The sequence below is a fragment of the Nilaparvata lugens genome, chromosome 1, assembly GCF_014356525.2.
Source record: "Nilaparvata lugens isolate BPH chromosome 1, ASM1435652v1, whole genome shotgun sequence".
Taxonomy (NCBI): domain Eukaryota; kingdom Metazoa; phylum Arthropoda; class Insecta; order Hemiptera; family Delphacidae; genus Nilaparvata; species Nilaparvata lugens.
The window spans coordinates 93,582,452-93,599,811 of record NC_052504.1 but is presented as its reverse complement, the minus strand read 5'-3'; the positions used below and the strand labels follow the sequence as shown (position 1 = coordinate 93,599,811).

At 34.6% G+C, this 17,360-nt stretch overlaps 1 protein-coding gene across 1 annotated transcript in view; it reads left to right on the top strand.

The window, feature by feature from the left end:
• LOC111059463 (uncharacterized protein DDB_G0283697-like) overlaps positions 1-5,811 on the top strand; it is a 111,970-nt gene extending 106,159 nt beyond the window's left edge. Inside the window, 4 exon segments of the mRNA XM_039419432.1 lie at positions 1,017-1,115; positions 1,537-1,623; positions 2,946-3,524; positions 3,526-5,811. Of these exon segments, the coding sequence (XP_039275366.1) occupies positions 1,017-1,115; positions 1,537-1,623; positions 2,946-3,524; positions 3,526-5,811 (3,051 nt within the window).
• The last annotated feature ends 11,549 nt before the right edge of the window (positions 5,812-17,360 follow it).

Here is a 17,360-nt window from a genome sequence, read left to right as displayed (position 1 = left end):
GAATTTTAATTTTTCTGAATCAGCCAGTAAACTATATAACAAATAACAGTATCAGATAGGACACAAATGATAATTATGTGTAATATGAATTACATTTCTGATATACAAAAACTGTTTGAGTTGCTCTTTCATTTGACATATCATTAATAACTGTAAGTATAATGTAATAAATCTTATAAAGCATTAAAACCCCAATATTCATTTATAGACACCCGGTACTTAGTACGACAATTACCATACTGTTTGCATTTGTAAATTCGAAATATTTACAAAATTGATGTTATGAGTCTTGAATGGGACGGAATAGCTTTCTCAATTCTTACCTGAAAGTTGATCTTCTAATAGTACGTCAATGACACGTCTTAACATTATAAGAAACAACAAAATTAGCACACATGGAAATTCAGAATTGTGAGATTCGCTTCAATATATCAGTATCCCGCATACTGTAACATCATGTTCAAATATTATAATTTTGAAGCTCGTAACGTATACCGTCTATAAAAGAAGTTTAAGCATCAACTTTATTCATCAAGAACAGCGCTACAAGTTGCTTTGGATTTGAAGTCTATAGAACGAACATTGAATGTGAAAAAGGAGTTTAAAATGCATAAAAATTTAATTTTTTTCAGATTTTCAAGAACAAAGTTGACGTAATTTTTGCTATATTGAAGAGGAGACTTGCATATTTTTCTAAAATTTTTCTGACCAGTAGTTTTTGAAGGGTATGTGTACCATCTGTCTCAAAAAAGTGACTTTTGAAGCCCTATTGTTAGCTAACAGAAGCTGATAAAAATATTCCAATTGCATAGATTATGTCCTAAGAACCTGTCCAATAGATTAGAAGAAGAAAAAAGAATTTTTTGAAAAAAAAATTGAATGCACAACCTTAAATACCGCCCAAGCATTACTTACATTTTGTAGGTTTAGGCTATACAAATTAAAATCCATCAACAATAATTCTTATCTTCCAATGTTTTGGTTGTTTAATTTTTTTCTTCTTTTTTTTGTTCCAGGGTCCTCCAAGGAGATATCTCAAGTGCCCAGCGGCTTTGAAAATGATTCTTCTGAAAAAGTTCCTACGCACCAAATATGGCTTGGCTCCGGACCACAAGGTTAGTACAAAAAAGTAGTCCCATCGGTATATTATTCCTTCTATGATAGCATTTTTTTTTTTGACTAGGGAAAATATTGTTGCATTCCAAGCTCATACTCTCTTTTCTCTTATCTTCTCAATTTAATATTAATTATCTTTCATCTTCAATTGCTCAACATCAATTCAAAGTTTCTTATCCACAACAAAGTGTTGTACATACAATTTTACATTCAATGATCTCAAAGCATTGATGTTTTTCTCAATTGGTAATTAAAGTAACAATCAAAGAAATGAAATTTGAACGCTGTTACACAATGTAGACTTACACAATCTTTAACTCAACCCTCCCCAGCTAATTCGCTGTTCCAGTGAATAATTGATGCCATCAATCAATTAGCCCATTCTCAATTTAACTTCTTGTGTTATCTGTTTACTTTCAGGTGGACATTATCTACGCTGACGCCGACGAATGTCTTTCTGATGACATTTCCCTCATGGATGTCGCCTACATCTTCTTGTGGAATCGGGTAAGATATCAAATTTAAATAATTTAGAAAACCTTCCATCGTTCGTTTACAGTAATGATTGATTATCATCACAATAATTCCACTATGATATACAAGTATTCGGAGAATCGTGATTTGCACGTATAATAATCATTTTCTCTTTTATTCTTCTGTTATATTCTCATTCTGGAGGAAAATCTTTGACAATAATCCTTGTAAAGCATGTAATGTAACAGGTCATTCGCAAAAAATTTCAAAGAGTATTTTATTAATGCCAAACTACTGATAATAATAAACTATTTTTTCGGACATTTCATTATTTATCAAAATTTGAGAACAGAATAGTTTTTGGCGATGCCTGTTGTTCTATCCCGATCATATTCATATGATTTGTAATTATATCAACGAATAAATAAATGAATGACTCGAGTAGGTCTAATTCAACTCCATTCAAAACGTTTGAAACAATAACAGTTTACAGTTCATTGACTGGAGTCAATAACAGTTTCCTGAAAGAGTATTTCAATGTGAGTATTCCAAAGATAATTTTCAATGAGTATTTTATAAACATCAAACTACTCATGAATGAATGATTCAAGTATAATTAAACTCCATTCAAAACGTTTGGATTGTTTAATAACATATCACTAGAAGAGTGGTGCAGCTACCTTATTCCCCCAGTTCATTGAGTTTCTTATTATCATACCTTAATTGTTTGAAACTAAGGTGCAAAACAATTTCTGTTTTATCGAGTCATTCATGCTTCCATTGACGTATTTCATCGTATTTCGTATTGCATTTATGGTTCCATTGACGTATTTCATCGTATTTTCTATTGCATTTATAAAGTATTACATGATATTCTTGAAATTCTAGGGCTATCTTGGATATTTGACGTATCTTGGTAATATAATATGATTAAATAAATTACATTGAATATATGATTGTTTATTTGGTTTATCTAAAGCTGTATTGTACTGGTCGTGATTATTTTATAAAGAGCTGTATTAATTCTAAAATCATGTTAAATATAGTGAGGAATGCTTGAACTCGTGGCTAGAGCATGAGATTTATTTTTTTAGCCACACCAATTACTTAACAAAAAATGATTTACTTATTTTCTTGTAACACTGTTGTTAATTGCTGAATGAATTTGATTTCATTTGATATAGTTTTCAGATCATTCATGTTCAATCTCAAATTCAATTATATATCCAATCCAACAGGAGAGCTACTATTTCCACCACGAAATTTCCAACAGCATATTTCTCCAACGACATAAAATTCAGATTTCCAATATAAATTCATAAGGTTACTAGAAAGATATCTTTGTCTGTCAACAGGCCAATCCTATGAGGTTCAGCTACCGGATCCTAGAATGGTCGACAGTGAAGGTACCGGCCAGCTTCGGCAACACAGGATCGGCCACCTCCCCGCAACCGGCACTCACGTCCGACACCCCTCCCGACCAGACGCGACAGCCGCCCTCCAGTCGCACATCCGAGAAGGAGAGCTCGTCGCGAGGCCGACGCATCCAGGACGACAAGCGCCGCATCCGCGAGACCGACAGTGAACCTGAAATCAAGATGTGTCGACAGAAGCAGCCCAAACAGGAGCCCAAGAAACGCGCCCGTCGGGAACCTTCCATCAAGAAGTCACGTGTGAGCAAGAAGAACGCTCTCAAGAAGAAGGTCAACAACTATCTCAAATCCACAAAATCCACACCCATCCAACAAACACCACCAGAAGTCCCAGATGAATCTATGGACTCGCTACTGACCAAGGAGCCTGACATCAAGGATTCAATCCAGGAAAAGATCGAGGCTTGCATAGAAAACATCGACCAGGACATTGACAACGATATCTCCATGGAGCTGCTAGAGGACCAAATCGAAGAGGAGATTGTAGATGACGATGGGGAACCGATGGAGGTTTGATGAAGTCAAACAAACGGACAGTAGTAAAGAGAAAGTTGAAGAGGATAAGGTGGGGGAGGATTTCGCTCTGAGAGACAAACAAAACGAGAATGATGAGGAGGAGGAAGATGATGAGTTCAGGTTGAGGATTTCGGCTTCTGAAGAGGATTGTCCCCAGGAGGAGGAACCTTCACCACCTTCACCAACAACAGTCGATATAGAACCGGAAACCGTGTCAGAAAGCAGTCGCAGCAAAGACAGGAAGGAAAGCTTGAAACGGAATGGAGAATTCAAAGTGAAACGGAAGAATAAGAAGGCCAAACATCACCACCATCATAGACACCACGACCGCAGAAGAGATCATCATCCACCCGCTGCTACAATTCTGCCCTCTCCAGACACCAAAGACTTGATGAAGTTGAAAGTCAAGTTGACAACAGTGAAACCCGATGAACAGTCCAAGCATAAGTACAACAGTCATTCACCAAGCAGGCATCACAACTCCAAGCACAAAGTGTCCTACCAAGTCATATCTGATGATAGTGATCATTTCTCCAATCACAGCAATGGACACACCAACAGTGATGTTGAGAAGTCTGAAAAGCCATCACAAGTTGTTGAAAATGGATCGAAACCTAACGATCTCCCCAACAAAAAACCTGAGGATCGGCTTTCTCCTGTCGAGAAGCCAAAAGCTAGTCCAATCCTTATCAACTCATCTACAGAAACTGATAAATCGCACACAAATGGTGACCAAAGTAATAGTAATAAAAGTAGCACTAACAGCAATAATAAACCAATCACTGCTACTTTATCAAGCAAAGAAAGGCTTCTTCAAATGAGGGCAGTCAGACACAAACCATCTTTAGAAAACAGCTTACAAAACTTCAGGTCATTGAGCAATAATAACAATAACAACAATAATAATAGCAAGAATAACAATAACAAGAATGATGATAATGATGTTATTGAAATAGAAGAGATTAAAACCTCAAACTCGACAATACTGATTCCCCCATCATCGATCACTGTGAGCAAGATAACAGCAGCTGAGAAGAAGAAGATGGACGAGGAAAAACTATTGAAAATGAGTGGGAAAGGTATAAGTGAAATGGAAAGCAAGAGGCCAGCACTTGAAATTATGCTGGTTGAGGCACCTCCACAAACTAAAAATGCCCCAGTGAAACATACACAGGATGAAAAGAAGCAGGATGATAAAGTCAATAACATTAATGCCTCCAAAATTAATTCCAATGCTATTCCAATCGTGAAACTTCAGAAGACTCTTAATCTGCAGCAGAATGGAAGACAGTCTCTCCTTACAATTGCTCAAAAGCTAAACAACTCGAAAACGTTGAATAATAAATCCCCTCCAGTTGCAGTAAACAGATCATTACAAGTCACAACACCCAATAATAAGGAGACAAAAAGTAAGCAACAGCAGCAGCAGCAGCAGCAGCAGCAAAAGAAGACCTCTGATGATGTTAAAGTTGTTCAAGACAGTAATGGGAGTAGTCTGAACAAAAATAGAAGTCCTGGTTCGCATGATACAGGGGCTCTAGACTTATCAGACAAGTCGTCAAGGAAAGGATCATCCCCAGCTTCATCTATATCATCAGATGGTTGTCCTTCACCTAACAGCAGCAATTTCTACTCATTGCTCCAGTCACAGACGAATGAGAGAACAACTGGACACCAACAACCTCAGACCAGCAGAACACCTGCCAACAATTCCTCCCAATCTCCAGCTTCAGCATCTCCCAAAAACGGTCCAGAATCTGGTTTCCCAGCTGCCATGAGGAACCTGATGACCCTATCAGACACGGCGTCGCAGATCAGGGACATGATGGCTGCTCGGGACACGACAGACCGCTTCCAGCAGCTGGCTCGAACCCATAACTTCCAGCAGAAACGATCTCCACAACACTTCCACTCTGAGTCACCGCCATCTACCATCAAACTTCCCCAGGCGATGCTCTCGCCTTCAACACGAGCTGTACTGGCATCTTCCCCTACGACCCCTCTGAAGATCCCCGTACCTCGTGCTGTTCCCATCAACAATAAGATGATCGCCAACCGAAACGGGACAACTCCCATGCCTGTGAGGCCTTTTTCGCCCCCGAAAAAAGTTGGTGTCAATGGACGAACTCATGTGATGCCACCTCCTCCAGCCGCTATACCTTTGGCCAGTATCAGGCGCATGGAGAGTATGACCAGGTCACTTAATATTGAGAAAGTGGCAGCAGGTCTACAAGTGAAAGCAGCTGTTGAAGCTGGGTTCAGTGTTCAGTAGGTATGTAGCTTAGGACAATTCTGCAAACATGGTGTCTTACCTTTTGTGATTCGAAATCGATACTGGAATCGATCTCAATATTTTTTGGTATAAACTTTCTCTAAATGAATTCAATTCTCCAGTTACAGACTTTGCATTATGTCAAATGATTTCTTCACTTGAATCATACATGCTGATAATTGGAAGAATAAGTCCTCAATACTTAACTGTGACAGTCTGACAATGTACAAAACTCCTCCCTTTTTCTTCGTTTACAAACTGCAGAACATTCACTTCAAGTGATAACTCATATAATGAAAACTTCCAGTGTCTGGTTCAACTAGTCTTAATACCGCTTTAACACGGATATAGTTTTAGTGAAATAATTGTTTCAGAGTTGGAAGAACTTGGAAGTGGACTGAACAGACCGACGAAATTATATTTCGTGATTTCTTCTTCCCTACAATAAAATAGTACAAAACGCCACTAGATCCTAGATCTTACAAGTGGTACAGAGTTCAAAAGTGTATTTAGAGAAATATTGTAAATAGGTACCGTTGAAGAGAGTGTATATAAATGTGGAAAATTCAAAATGTATGCATTATACAACTGTATTTCATTAATTAGAGAATCTGAATTTTTATTTGTAGTATAGGATCATCAGAAGATGTCAATTTAAGTAATATATCTTGTAATAAATAGGAATTTATTTGTGAAGACATTATGAATTTGATGTAGATAGTTTTGTGTGGGAATATAATTGTGGATAGTTCGAAGTTCCTCTTTCAAATCTATTATATTCATCCTCTTTCTTAAAGATACATTTTTGATTTTCTCAGTTATTTAATCAACATTATCTTGTCATAGATTATTGCTCGTAATTTTTGCTTGATCTGGATTATAACAGGAATTAATGGCTCAAATTTCTTCAAGTCTCAAACAATTGAAACTTGATCATTCCATATTAGATCAAGAAACTAGTAATTTCCTTATTTTTTGTAGGCAAACAAACAATGATAAAATAATGTTTATTATTTGCACTCGATTTGCCGTTTTCATTCAATGAATGAATGAATAAAGAATGAATCTGATCCAATTAATCATCAGCGTCCATTCACCGTTATTCCAATGTATTGACCTAGCTTTAACCAAAGATTTGTTTAGTTATAATACAGTGTATAGATTTGTTTGTATTTAATTTTCTCCAAATGACCCAATATTTCGCATTGTATATTAAAATAAATACGGAGATTCTCATAGTTCAGAGTTTAATAGACGATAATGCTTTACTTTAATGACATTTAAAGAATTAAAAATCAGCATTTCGTTTGAAATAACCACAGAATATTAAATATAAAGTTTTTTTTTAAATGTTTTAATAAAAGGGTATGGTACTACAAGTTGTATATTGTTTTTATTAATTTAATTCATACATTCTATTGAGATATTCGTTTTAGGTTTAAAATTTTTCTGTCTCTTGTCAGGTGTATTTCCAATTACAATTGAATCGTAATTTCCCTGAAATATATCAATTACAATTGAATTTTCCCTGAATGCTGAATCGAACTTTCGTTTTTGAATTGAATTTGTGCAATAGAGTTGCGTAGTATAGTATATTAATCTCTTATTCACTATTATACTATTATAATTGAGTTATTTAGCCTCATAGCTTTTCATATATTTTGAAAATTGGTAATATTTCTCAAGAAGATATAATTATGTTTTGTTGAAGAAATCCATGTTTTTAACTTTTATTTCGTTATTTCGTTGATATCAAGAAATAACACAAAAAGCTAATTTGAACTATAAACAATCATAAATTTTTAATCCCATTCGTTTATCGAAGCAAAAATATGTTTTCTCTCTTACCTCATCTAAAACGATTCAAGGTTTAATATTCTGCTGGTTCTAGAACTAGTTATAGAAAATATACAGAACTATAAAAAATCATAAATTTTTAATCCCATTCGTTTATCGAAGCAAAAATATGTTTTCACTCTTACCTCTTCTAAAACGATTCAAGGTTTAATATTCTGCTGGTTCTAGAACTAGTTATAGAAAATATGTCTATACAATAACAGGCAAGCAACAAACTCTGTGGATAGTTCACTTATTATTTGCCTTAAATTTTGTTGTTTTGTATGTATTATCATAGAGAAACAATAGCGTAAGTAGATATCCCATGGTATAGGGCGTTTATGTCGCAACTTTTACTGTTATCTCAAGCCGATTACTGTCGATTTTTACTGTTTTGACCGGGTAAGAGTGTATGAACGGCACAATAAACGAGAGACTACCAGCGTCATAAAGCTTCACGGGAAATAACTACGTGGACTATCGGCTTGAGATAACAGTAAAAGATGCGACATAAACGCCTTATACCATGGGATATCTACTTACGCTATTGTTTCTCTATGGTATTATATTATTATTTTTAGCGCTACTTGAACTATTGAAATCCTACACTCATGAGAATTCAAGACTTAACATTTATTTTCTTCCCATCACGGGAGCAAAGCAGGTTATGTTAATAACTATGTCATAATAATTATGAGTTAATGAAGTTTTAGTTATAAGTGGCGAAAGTTAGCCTATTCTTTATTATCTTATATTTTGTTGAGTTTATATGGAGTGCAAATGTTATATGTGATTAATTTTAAGTGTGATTCATTTTATATGGAGTGCAAATGTTGTATATGATTCATTTTAAAAATAAGTTTGCAAGATGGGTAAAGTTTGATTATGTGCTTTTTCATTCAATGTCAGTATATTAGGCTATATATTGTTTTCCTATTTGTAATTGTTTTCAATACTTTATAATATGAAGAGAGAGGTGCTATCTTAGAGGTGGTCATCCTAAATGAATTCCTATTAAAGTTATTGTTTGATTGATAATTTGTGTTTGCCTGGTCATCATTTTCTACCCCATCCAGTCCAAGTTAGATATGAAATTGAGAGTATTTCAAAAAAAAGATACTATGACTTGCTTATATAGCGAAAATCTAAGCAGAAGTTAGTATCAAATCACTTGCAAATGGCAAATGTCCGAAAATGTTGTGATAAAGTAATTTCAAAGGGTACTGAGATTTATATTTTATTTAGATAGCAGAAGATATATTTTCTTTTTAAACCAAAGTTATTAACAAAATTTTAATAACTTGATCCTTATAGATTCTATTAGATTGAACGGATATGTGGTAATCCAGCTTTATAGAACTATAAAAATCCTTTAATAATATATTAAAATAAAGTTGATTCTCTGACAACATCTCAAGTCTCTTAAATTATATTAAAATACAGTTGATTTTTCTTCTTGTTGGTTTCTGATTGAGTAAACAGCTGCTAATTGACTACAAATTAGTTATGTTATCTCTAGGAGTAGATAATGGTAATACCAAAGACCTTAAAGATGCATAGACTCACATGCAGCGCTAGTGTCGTACTTGAAATTGAAATCCACCATTGAGGGGGCAACCCATAAGATTACTATTACATACCAATGCCATCAATGCCTTTGTGATCTATAGTATTACAAATATTATTATATATAATATCTCGTGCTAAAATACCCCAATGGCGGCCTTCAATTTCAAGTAAGAGCTATCATTGGAAAGGCATAGGCATTGTGGGTCTTTGTGCCGGTTGCACAACAGCCGGTTAAATTTTAACCGTGATTAATTTCACGAGAACCATCAGAGAAGGCCTTCTTGATAAGACGGCTTCTCTGATTGGTTCTCGTGGAACTAATCACGGTTAAAATTTAACCGGCTGTTGTGCAACCGGCACTGAATCTCTTTAAGGTCTTTGGGTAATACGAATAACATCCGTCAAGTTGAGATCCATTACTCAACCTGAAGCAAGTAACCTATATTTTAAGGCTGTGCAAAGGCTAAAAATGAACTTTTTACTCGTGATACTTTTCAAAGTTTTTCGATTTGTATATCATCGAACTATCAAAATGAAAAAGTTTTCTCAGGAAAACATTTTTTTCCCGATCATTACTTTTTGAGATATGAGCGCCTAAAGTTTGAATTTTTGGGACAGAACATTTCAAATTCAGTGAGATATAAATCCATGAAATTTAGAGGATGGACTCTTCATGGTATTTTTGATGTAGTGAAATAAAAATTTTCTGAAAATATCAATTTTTGAAAAAGTTATTCAATTTACCAAAAATAACTCTTGGTTGAGTTATTCTTATTAAATTGAATAACTATCTCAGTAATTGATATTTTCAGAAAAATTTTGTTTACTAGATCAACAATACCATGAAAAATCTATCCTCTAAATCTCATGGATTATCTCCTACCGAATTTGAAATGTTCTGTCCCAAAAATTCAAACTTTAGGCGCTCATATCTCAAAAAGTAATGATCAGAAAAAAAATGTTTTCCTGAGAAAACTTTTCCATTTTGATAGCTTTATGATATACAAATCGAAAAACTTTGAAAAATATCACGAGTAAAAAGTTCATTTTTAGCCTTTGCACAGCCTTAAGAAAAGTAATTATGTCTGTAATATTATTCTATAATCACACGGAATATAAAGGTTCGTACAGACTTGTGTGCCACGAAAACGCGCATTTCACTTCTCATATGCTTATCTGTATTCGTACAAAAACCGAAAGATACAAGCTGCCTATAGTCCTTACAAAATTACTTCTGACTTGGAGGAATATGCGGCGCAGAAAAATAGAGGGAGATCAGCCAATTAAAGTGATTAAGAGAGTCATAGGTAGAAGCGCAGTTTCCAATTTGTCAGTCGTCTGAGTGCTTTCATACAGGAAACTTCGCATCTGCACATGAACAGTCACTAGAAGTTGGAGAACGCTGGCCGCTTCAAAACGGCAACATCGCGCCTCTGTATCCCTCCTGCTTTCTCTACTGCGCATGTCCATCCAAGGTGAGAAGTAATTTCGTACAGAGTATAGATCGCAAGTGGTCTAAGTCACTTTAACAAGCTCTATAGTGAGGTCCAAGTTATAATGTCAGTGGATAAAGATAGAAGAAAAGCGTTGCCTGTTCTCTGTCTCAATTAATTATATTTATACATTGTCAAAAACAGATTTGGAATCTTTGCGGAGCTAGAAAAAGATAGTACTACCTGCTTTGTCGATTGATAGACAAAGATAGCAACATCAAAGTTTATCAAATACTGTCATTATAACGTGGACCTCACTGTAGAGTAATTGGCGTTTTATCAAAACAAACTGTTAGAAAATCTAGGTGAAAATCTTAAACCAGTTTCATTGTATTGAACTATTGAGTTGGACCACTATCACATTGAATAGTGGAGTTGAAAATGAACCCATTTCAGTAAAGAACCTAGTGGTGTACATTTTTGACTTGGACCACTTTCATTCTAAGCAGCTCCTGACGAAAAGCGAAATACGTGTGTTCGTAGCGCATATGTCTGTACGCATATCAAAAGATACAAAATACGGAAACTGATTCAAACTGAGCTAGTCACGCAGAATACTGATTAGCTCTACATAGAACAGTATTATTTATTACAGATACTACATACGAGAAAAATAGAAATCTAAATACCCTTTTTAAAATTATTTACTCACAACATTGAGTAATATTGGCTTGATAATTGCATCATTATAGCCGAAACATGTGTGAATAAACAATTTCAAAAAGGGCAAGGGTATTTAGATTTCTATTTTTATTTATATTCAAGAGTAGACCTAACAGAAGAAATATTATTACTACAGTATTTGTAGTTGAAGGGGTAGTTGGTTAGATGATTGATAATCAACTCTGAAATGACATGACAAGTCCTTATACCCCTTTAATAGGAGGTCATCGGAGGCTTTGAATATCAAATCAAATTTATAAAAAACAAATTGAGACTTGAGATTTGATTAATTTCGAAACATTGATGCTATTTACAAGGAATGGTGACTGTTTAAAGTGAATAATAATAATATTTTTCCTTTTTCCTTCGTCCTGGTACCCCCAGAAGAAGGGAGTCTATTATAGAAAATATAACAAACAAAAATGTAAAATAAACTTATAAAAAGAAATCTTACAAACAAAAAAAATGAAGAATAATAAAAAAAGCAAGAATGACAAATGATAAGAAAATTCCTTTTCGGTGGAAAATTTCAAAAATTATAAACCAGACGAAATATAAATTCTCCAAAACCTTCTAAGGAAGGTTTGACTGGAGGAGTCAGCTTTACATTATTTAAAAAAAACATAGAAATAGTACATTGATATAATTAATCAGTGATCTCAAAATAATAATTTTCAATTCAAATCATATCAAAAGAAAAATAGTTGTAAATCTTAAGTAGAAAAAAATTGATACATTGATAATTCATTTAATTGTATTGTGTAGCAATATGCAGCAATGAGTATAATAAAACAATGGGATTTCAGTTGTTGCTCATCACTAATAATAATACACAATAAAAAAAATGGATAAAAAAGAAAGAATTCATGAATAATAATAATAATAATTTCTCTGGATGTAGGACGACACATCCAAATGAGTTTATTTATAAATTCAGGAACATTACATATTATTTTCTCATACATTTTCAATAATATAACAATATTCAAGGTTTTCAAAATGATACCTCACTATATAATATAATATGTGTGTCGAGGTTATCATCAAATTAATACAAATTTATGCTACAACAGATTAATACAAAAATTCCAAAAAATCTAAAACTATACCTATTACCCTAAGCATCACCAAGTACAATGATACCAAACCGAGGTACTATTTTTTACCCATAAATTACCCTATTTAAAAAGAATCCTATACTATTGAATGAGCAACTTCTGTTTATAATTATGTTTAGATGTTTATATGTTTGTATTTCACCGTATCTCGAAAATGGCTCTAACGATTCTCACGAAATTCAGAACATAGTAGGCTTATAATATAAAGATTCGATTGCACTAGGTCCCATCCCTGGGAAAACTCGCTGAACGACATTAAAAGGATAATTATTATTCATCCTTGGAAAAACAGCTGATAATAATGATTTTGTCGTCTGTTGGTGATGGAAGTGAGTGAGCGAGTTCATGTGTGTGGTAGTGTCAAAATTATGACTCACCTGTTGAACTTTAGTAATCATTCAATCAGGTACTTAGTGCCGGTTGCAAAAAAACCGGGTTATTTCCAATCCTGATTAATTCCAGTAGACCCATCTTTTTGAAATGGTCTTCTCTGATTTGGTTCACGTGAAGTTAATCAGGATTAAAATTTTACCGGCTTTTGGGCAACTGGGCCTTTGTGAGGGAAATTTTTGCATTCCTCTGGGAATTAATCTCAATTTACTGTGATCAGATAGAACATTTCTTTGTGAATGTTATTATGATTTCTTCTTTCGTCATAAATTTTTTAAGCTTTTGTACTCCAGAGCGAAGCTCGGTCCCCGATATTACTACATATCTACTTATATATCTATCGATATTACTACATATTACTACGATATCTAAACTTACTATATCTCTCTATAGTAGGTCCTGCTCCTCTGTTGGAACTACCAAGGAACCGTTCTTTTGTTCGTTGTTTACAACGAATAAATTAAGCGAACCGTGACGAAGAAATTGGTCTGTGAATTTCTAATTTGCTGGAAACTCAAAGACCCTTCGACGAAGGTTGGGGGAGTAGCTACTTTTGAAGTGAGATGGGTTTAAGGGAGGAACCGTTGAAGGGGAAGGATGGAAGATCCTACTAATTACGACTGATCCTGATCGGCTCGACTTAACGAACTTTCGTCAGAAGGGGAGGCAGGCTTCCTTCTTCACTACAAACAGCTTTCGAATTGAATGAAATTACCGAGTCAATCAAAATATGCTACCCTTCAAATATATTGAGTTGGATTCTCATTATATCAGAACATATTGCATTGCAATCTCATTATATGAAGTCTTCATAAAGTTAGTTGAGCAAACAGGAGTGGTAGATAGCTATAACAAGTTACTATACTCGATTTTAGCTAGTGAGTATAGAATGTAATGGGAATTCAATTCAATTTATTCGAAACATACAAAAATACAATGAGAAAAAGCAATATACGACAAAATAATAACAGTAACAATGATATTAAAACATAAAAGAAATATATTGCTAAAATATTGTGTGCTGGAAGAAAGGATTTAATTACATTCTATACTTTCTAATTATTGTAGCACGTCTATTGCTTCAATCTAATTTCACCTACTTAACAATTTGCAAAAGTTTTTTTTAGTGGATGCGGAAACTATGTAGTAGTGTGGGCTGGAACCCACCTAAAGCTATACTAATCTCTCATCATAGACCGTCAGCAAAGAAGCTGATGGTGCGTTTTAATTTGTTAAAAATTGAATTCGAAATTGTAGAAGGAAGAGGAGAAGAGGACGAAGGAGAAGGAGAAAGAGGAGAGGAAAAAGGGGAAGAAGGAGAAGTCAGAGAAGAAGGGAAGAAGAAAAATAAGAGGAAGAAGGAAAAGAAGAGGAAGGAAAAGAAGAAGAAGAAGAAGAAGAAGAAGAAGATGAAGAAGAAGAAGAATAAGAAGAAGAAGAAGAAGAAGATGATGATGATGATGATGATGATGATGATGATGATGATGATGATGATGATGATGATGATGATGATGATGATGAAGAAGAGGAAGAAGATGAAGAAGTAGAAAAAAAGATGAAGAAGAAGGAATAGAAGAAGAGAAAGAAGTAGAAGAAGAAAAACAAAAAGAAGAGTAGGAAGTTTTATGAATTCACACATTCGTGTGACCCGAGATAACCTAGTAATATCTAAATCTTTACAAACGAGCTAAAACAAATTGGAAATAATATAACAGAATTAGACAATACTAACAAACGTCTCAACTCCTGAATTTTTATATTCCATGGTTACATCACTATATTCAAGTTAGGAGGTAAGTTTTTGTCTACAGGACAGAAAACTGTAAGGAAAATCTCGGGGATAGGTATTATTAATTTATGAGGCCAATATCTCAGTAGAGTCTGAGTAGAGTCTGTAGAGTCGACTCAGTAGAGTCTGAAAGGGCTATGAAACTTTTCCTCCAGAGAACAAAATTACTAAAAGATAGATAGATAAATGCCTTTTTTATACACTTTACAATATAAAAGAAGGAGCAAACGAGAAAGGTAGGCTATCCTATTTGATAATAACGACGTTAAGAATCGATCTTATAAATTATTTACAACATGACAGCACATCACTGTCAAAAAGAAATTGATGTTCTCCACAATAAATTATATATGAATGTTCACTGATATTCGATAATGGAAGTGGCACTAGGTATATTGAGATTCTTATCAAACTGACAACATAGCCTAACAAAAAATAACATCGATTTCCGATCGACTGATGCTGCCAGTTCAAAGTGAATCTCACAAGTAGAAGTGGCGCATAACAAGCAGATAACTGCTGTCGCAATCTGTCAACCTTGAGCTCATTGTTACTAGTCTATGACAGCAGGGCATCAGCATGGATAGACTAGCTACTGCTTCACACACATCGATTTTTGTTCGTACGATTTTTTGCCGTCCTTATAAATTCTATCAGAACGGTACTTGACAAACATCATCTGTTTGAAATCATCTGCTTAATCTAATAGAATTTATGAGGACGGAAAAAATCGTTCGAACAGAAACCGATGTGTGTGTAGCTAGCCTGACAACGGTAGTCTTCATATCACACATCAATATCGGGGACCGAGCTTCGCTCTGGAGTACAAAAGCATAAAAAATTTATTACGAAAGAAGAAATTATAATAACATTCATACAGAAATGTTCTATCTAAATCACAGTAAATTGAGATTAATTCTCAGAGGAATGCAAAAATTTCCCTCACAAAGGCCCAGTTGCACAAAAGCCGGTCAAATTTTAATCCTGATTAACTTCACGTAAACCAAATCAGAGAAGATCATTTCAAAAAGATGGATCTACTGTAATTAATTAGGATTAAAAATAACCCGGCGTTTTTGCAACCGGCACTTGTTTTTGCACCTGATAGAATGATTACAAAAGTTCAACAGCTGAGTCATAATTTTGACACAGTCCCACTCACATGAACTTGCGCTCACTCACTTCCATCACCAACAGACGACGAAATAATTATTATCACCTGTTTTCCCAAGGATGAATAATAATTATCCTTTTAATGTCCTTCAGCGAGTTTTCCCAGGGATGAGACCTAGTGCAATCGAATCTTTATATTATAAACCTACTATGTTCTGAATTTCGTGAGAATCGTTAGTCATGTTTGAGATCCGGTGAAATACAAACATAATAAACATATAAACAGAAGTTGCTCGTTTAATAGTGTAGGATATCATTCTATTTTAGTCATTTCCTTATAGATCACGTATTTCTTGATTAATAAATTAATTTCAAAAACAAGTATCATATTTTGCATTCTGCATTATGTTCTTCTTAGTATGCATTTTTCCTTTGATTTGTTTTGTTTTGGATTATGTCTCAGAAATTCGAATTGTTGTTGATTCTTAACTCTTCCACTACTACAACCATCGTTCAGCTTTTCAAGTAAGTGTGCTTTGATTCTATGAGCTTGTTGCACAAAAGCCGGTTAAATTTTAACGGTGATTAATTGGGAATGCGCCAACTAAGCTCCCCGTCAGTAAAGCTCCTTTTAAAACAACTTTCGAGTGGATTGGTTGACAGCGTAAACTTTTTCATGAGAACTAATCCGAGAAACAGTCTTTTCAAAAAAGCCTTCTCTGATTGGCTCTCGTGAAATTAATCACGGCTTATTTAACTGGAAATTCAACCGGCTATTGTGCAACCGGGCCTGAGTATTTTTTAGAGTTATGGAAAATCAAATATGCATTCTTTATTACCATCCCTATACTCTGTACAAAATTACTTTTTACTCGGGATGGACATGCGCAGCAGAGAAAGCATACATCGGGAGGGATACAGAGGCGCGATGTTGCCGTTTTGAAACGGCCAGCGTTCTCCAACTTCTAGTGACTTTTCATGTGCTCATGCTACACATGCGAAGTTTCCTGTCTGAAAGTAGTCAGACGACTGACAAATTGGCAACTGCGCTTCTACCTATGACTATTAATCACTGTAATTGGCTGATCTCCCTCAATTCCTCAGCGCCGTATATTCCTCCAAGTCAGAAGTAATTTTGTACGGACTATAGATGCTAAATTGCCGGCAAGGATAGCTGAGGTGACGGCGTTATACCCTTCAGTCACTGTGATTGGCTGATCTCCCTCCTCCATTCCTCTGCGCCGTATATTCCTCCAAGTCAGAAGTATGATAAAACAAAATTTTTAGTATAATGTTTATTTGGACTGTAAATTTTTGTGATCTTTATAAAAGTGTTTTCATAACCTCATTTGGACTATTTTTATCAAAATTAGGGAGAGGAACAGTTTTGGGTTTATCCTTTTGATTCTCTCCCAATCATTAATTTGATGTTGTGATTAAGGAATGTAATAAATGTAATAATAATAACAAATGTAATTTTGAACGGACTATAGTAGCGTTCGATTTTCAAGACACGAACGATGTTGGCCAACCAACCCTCTATCAGATATTTAATTTACATTTCAAAAACAAAGTAGA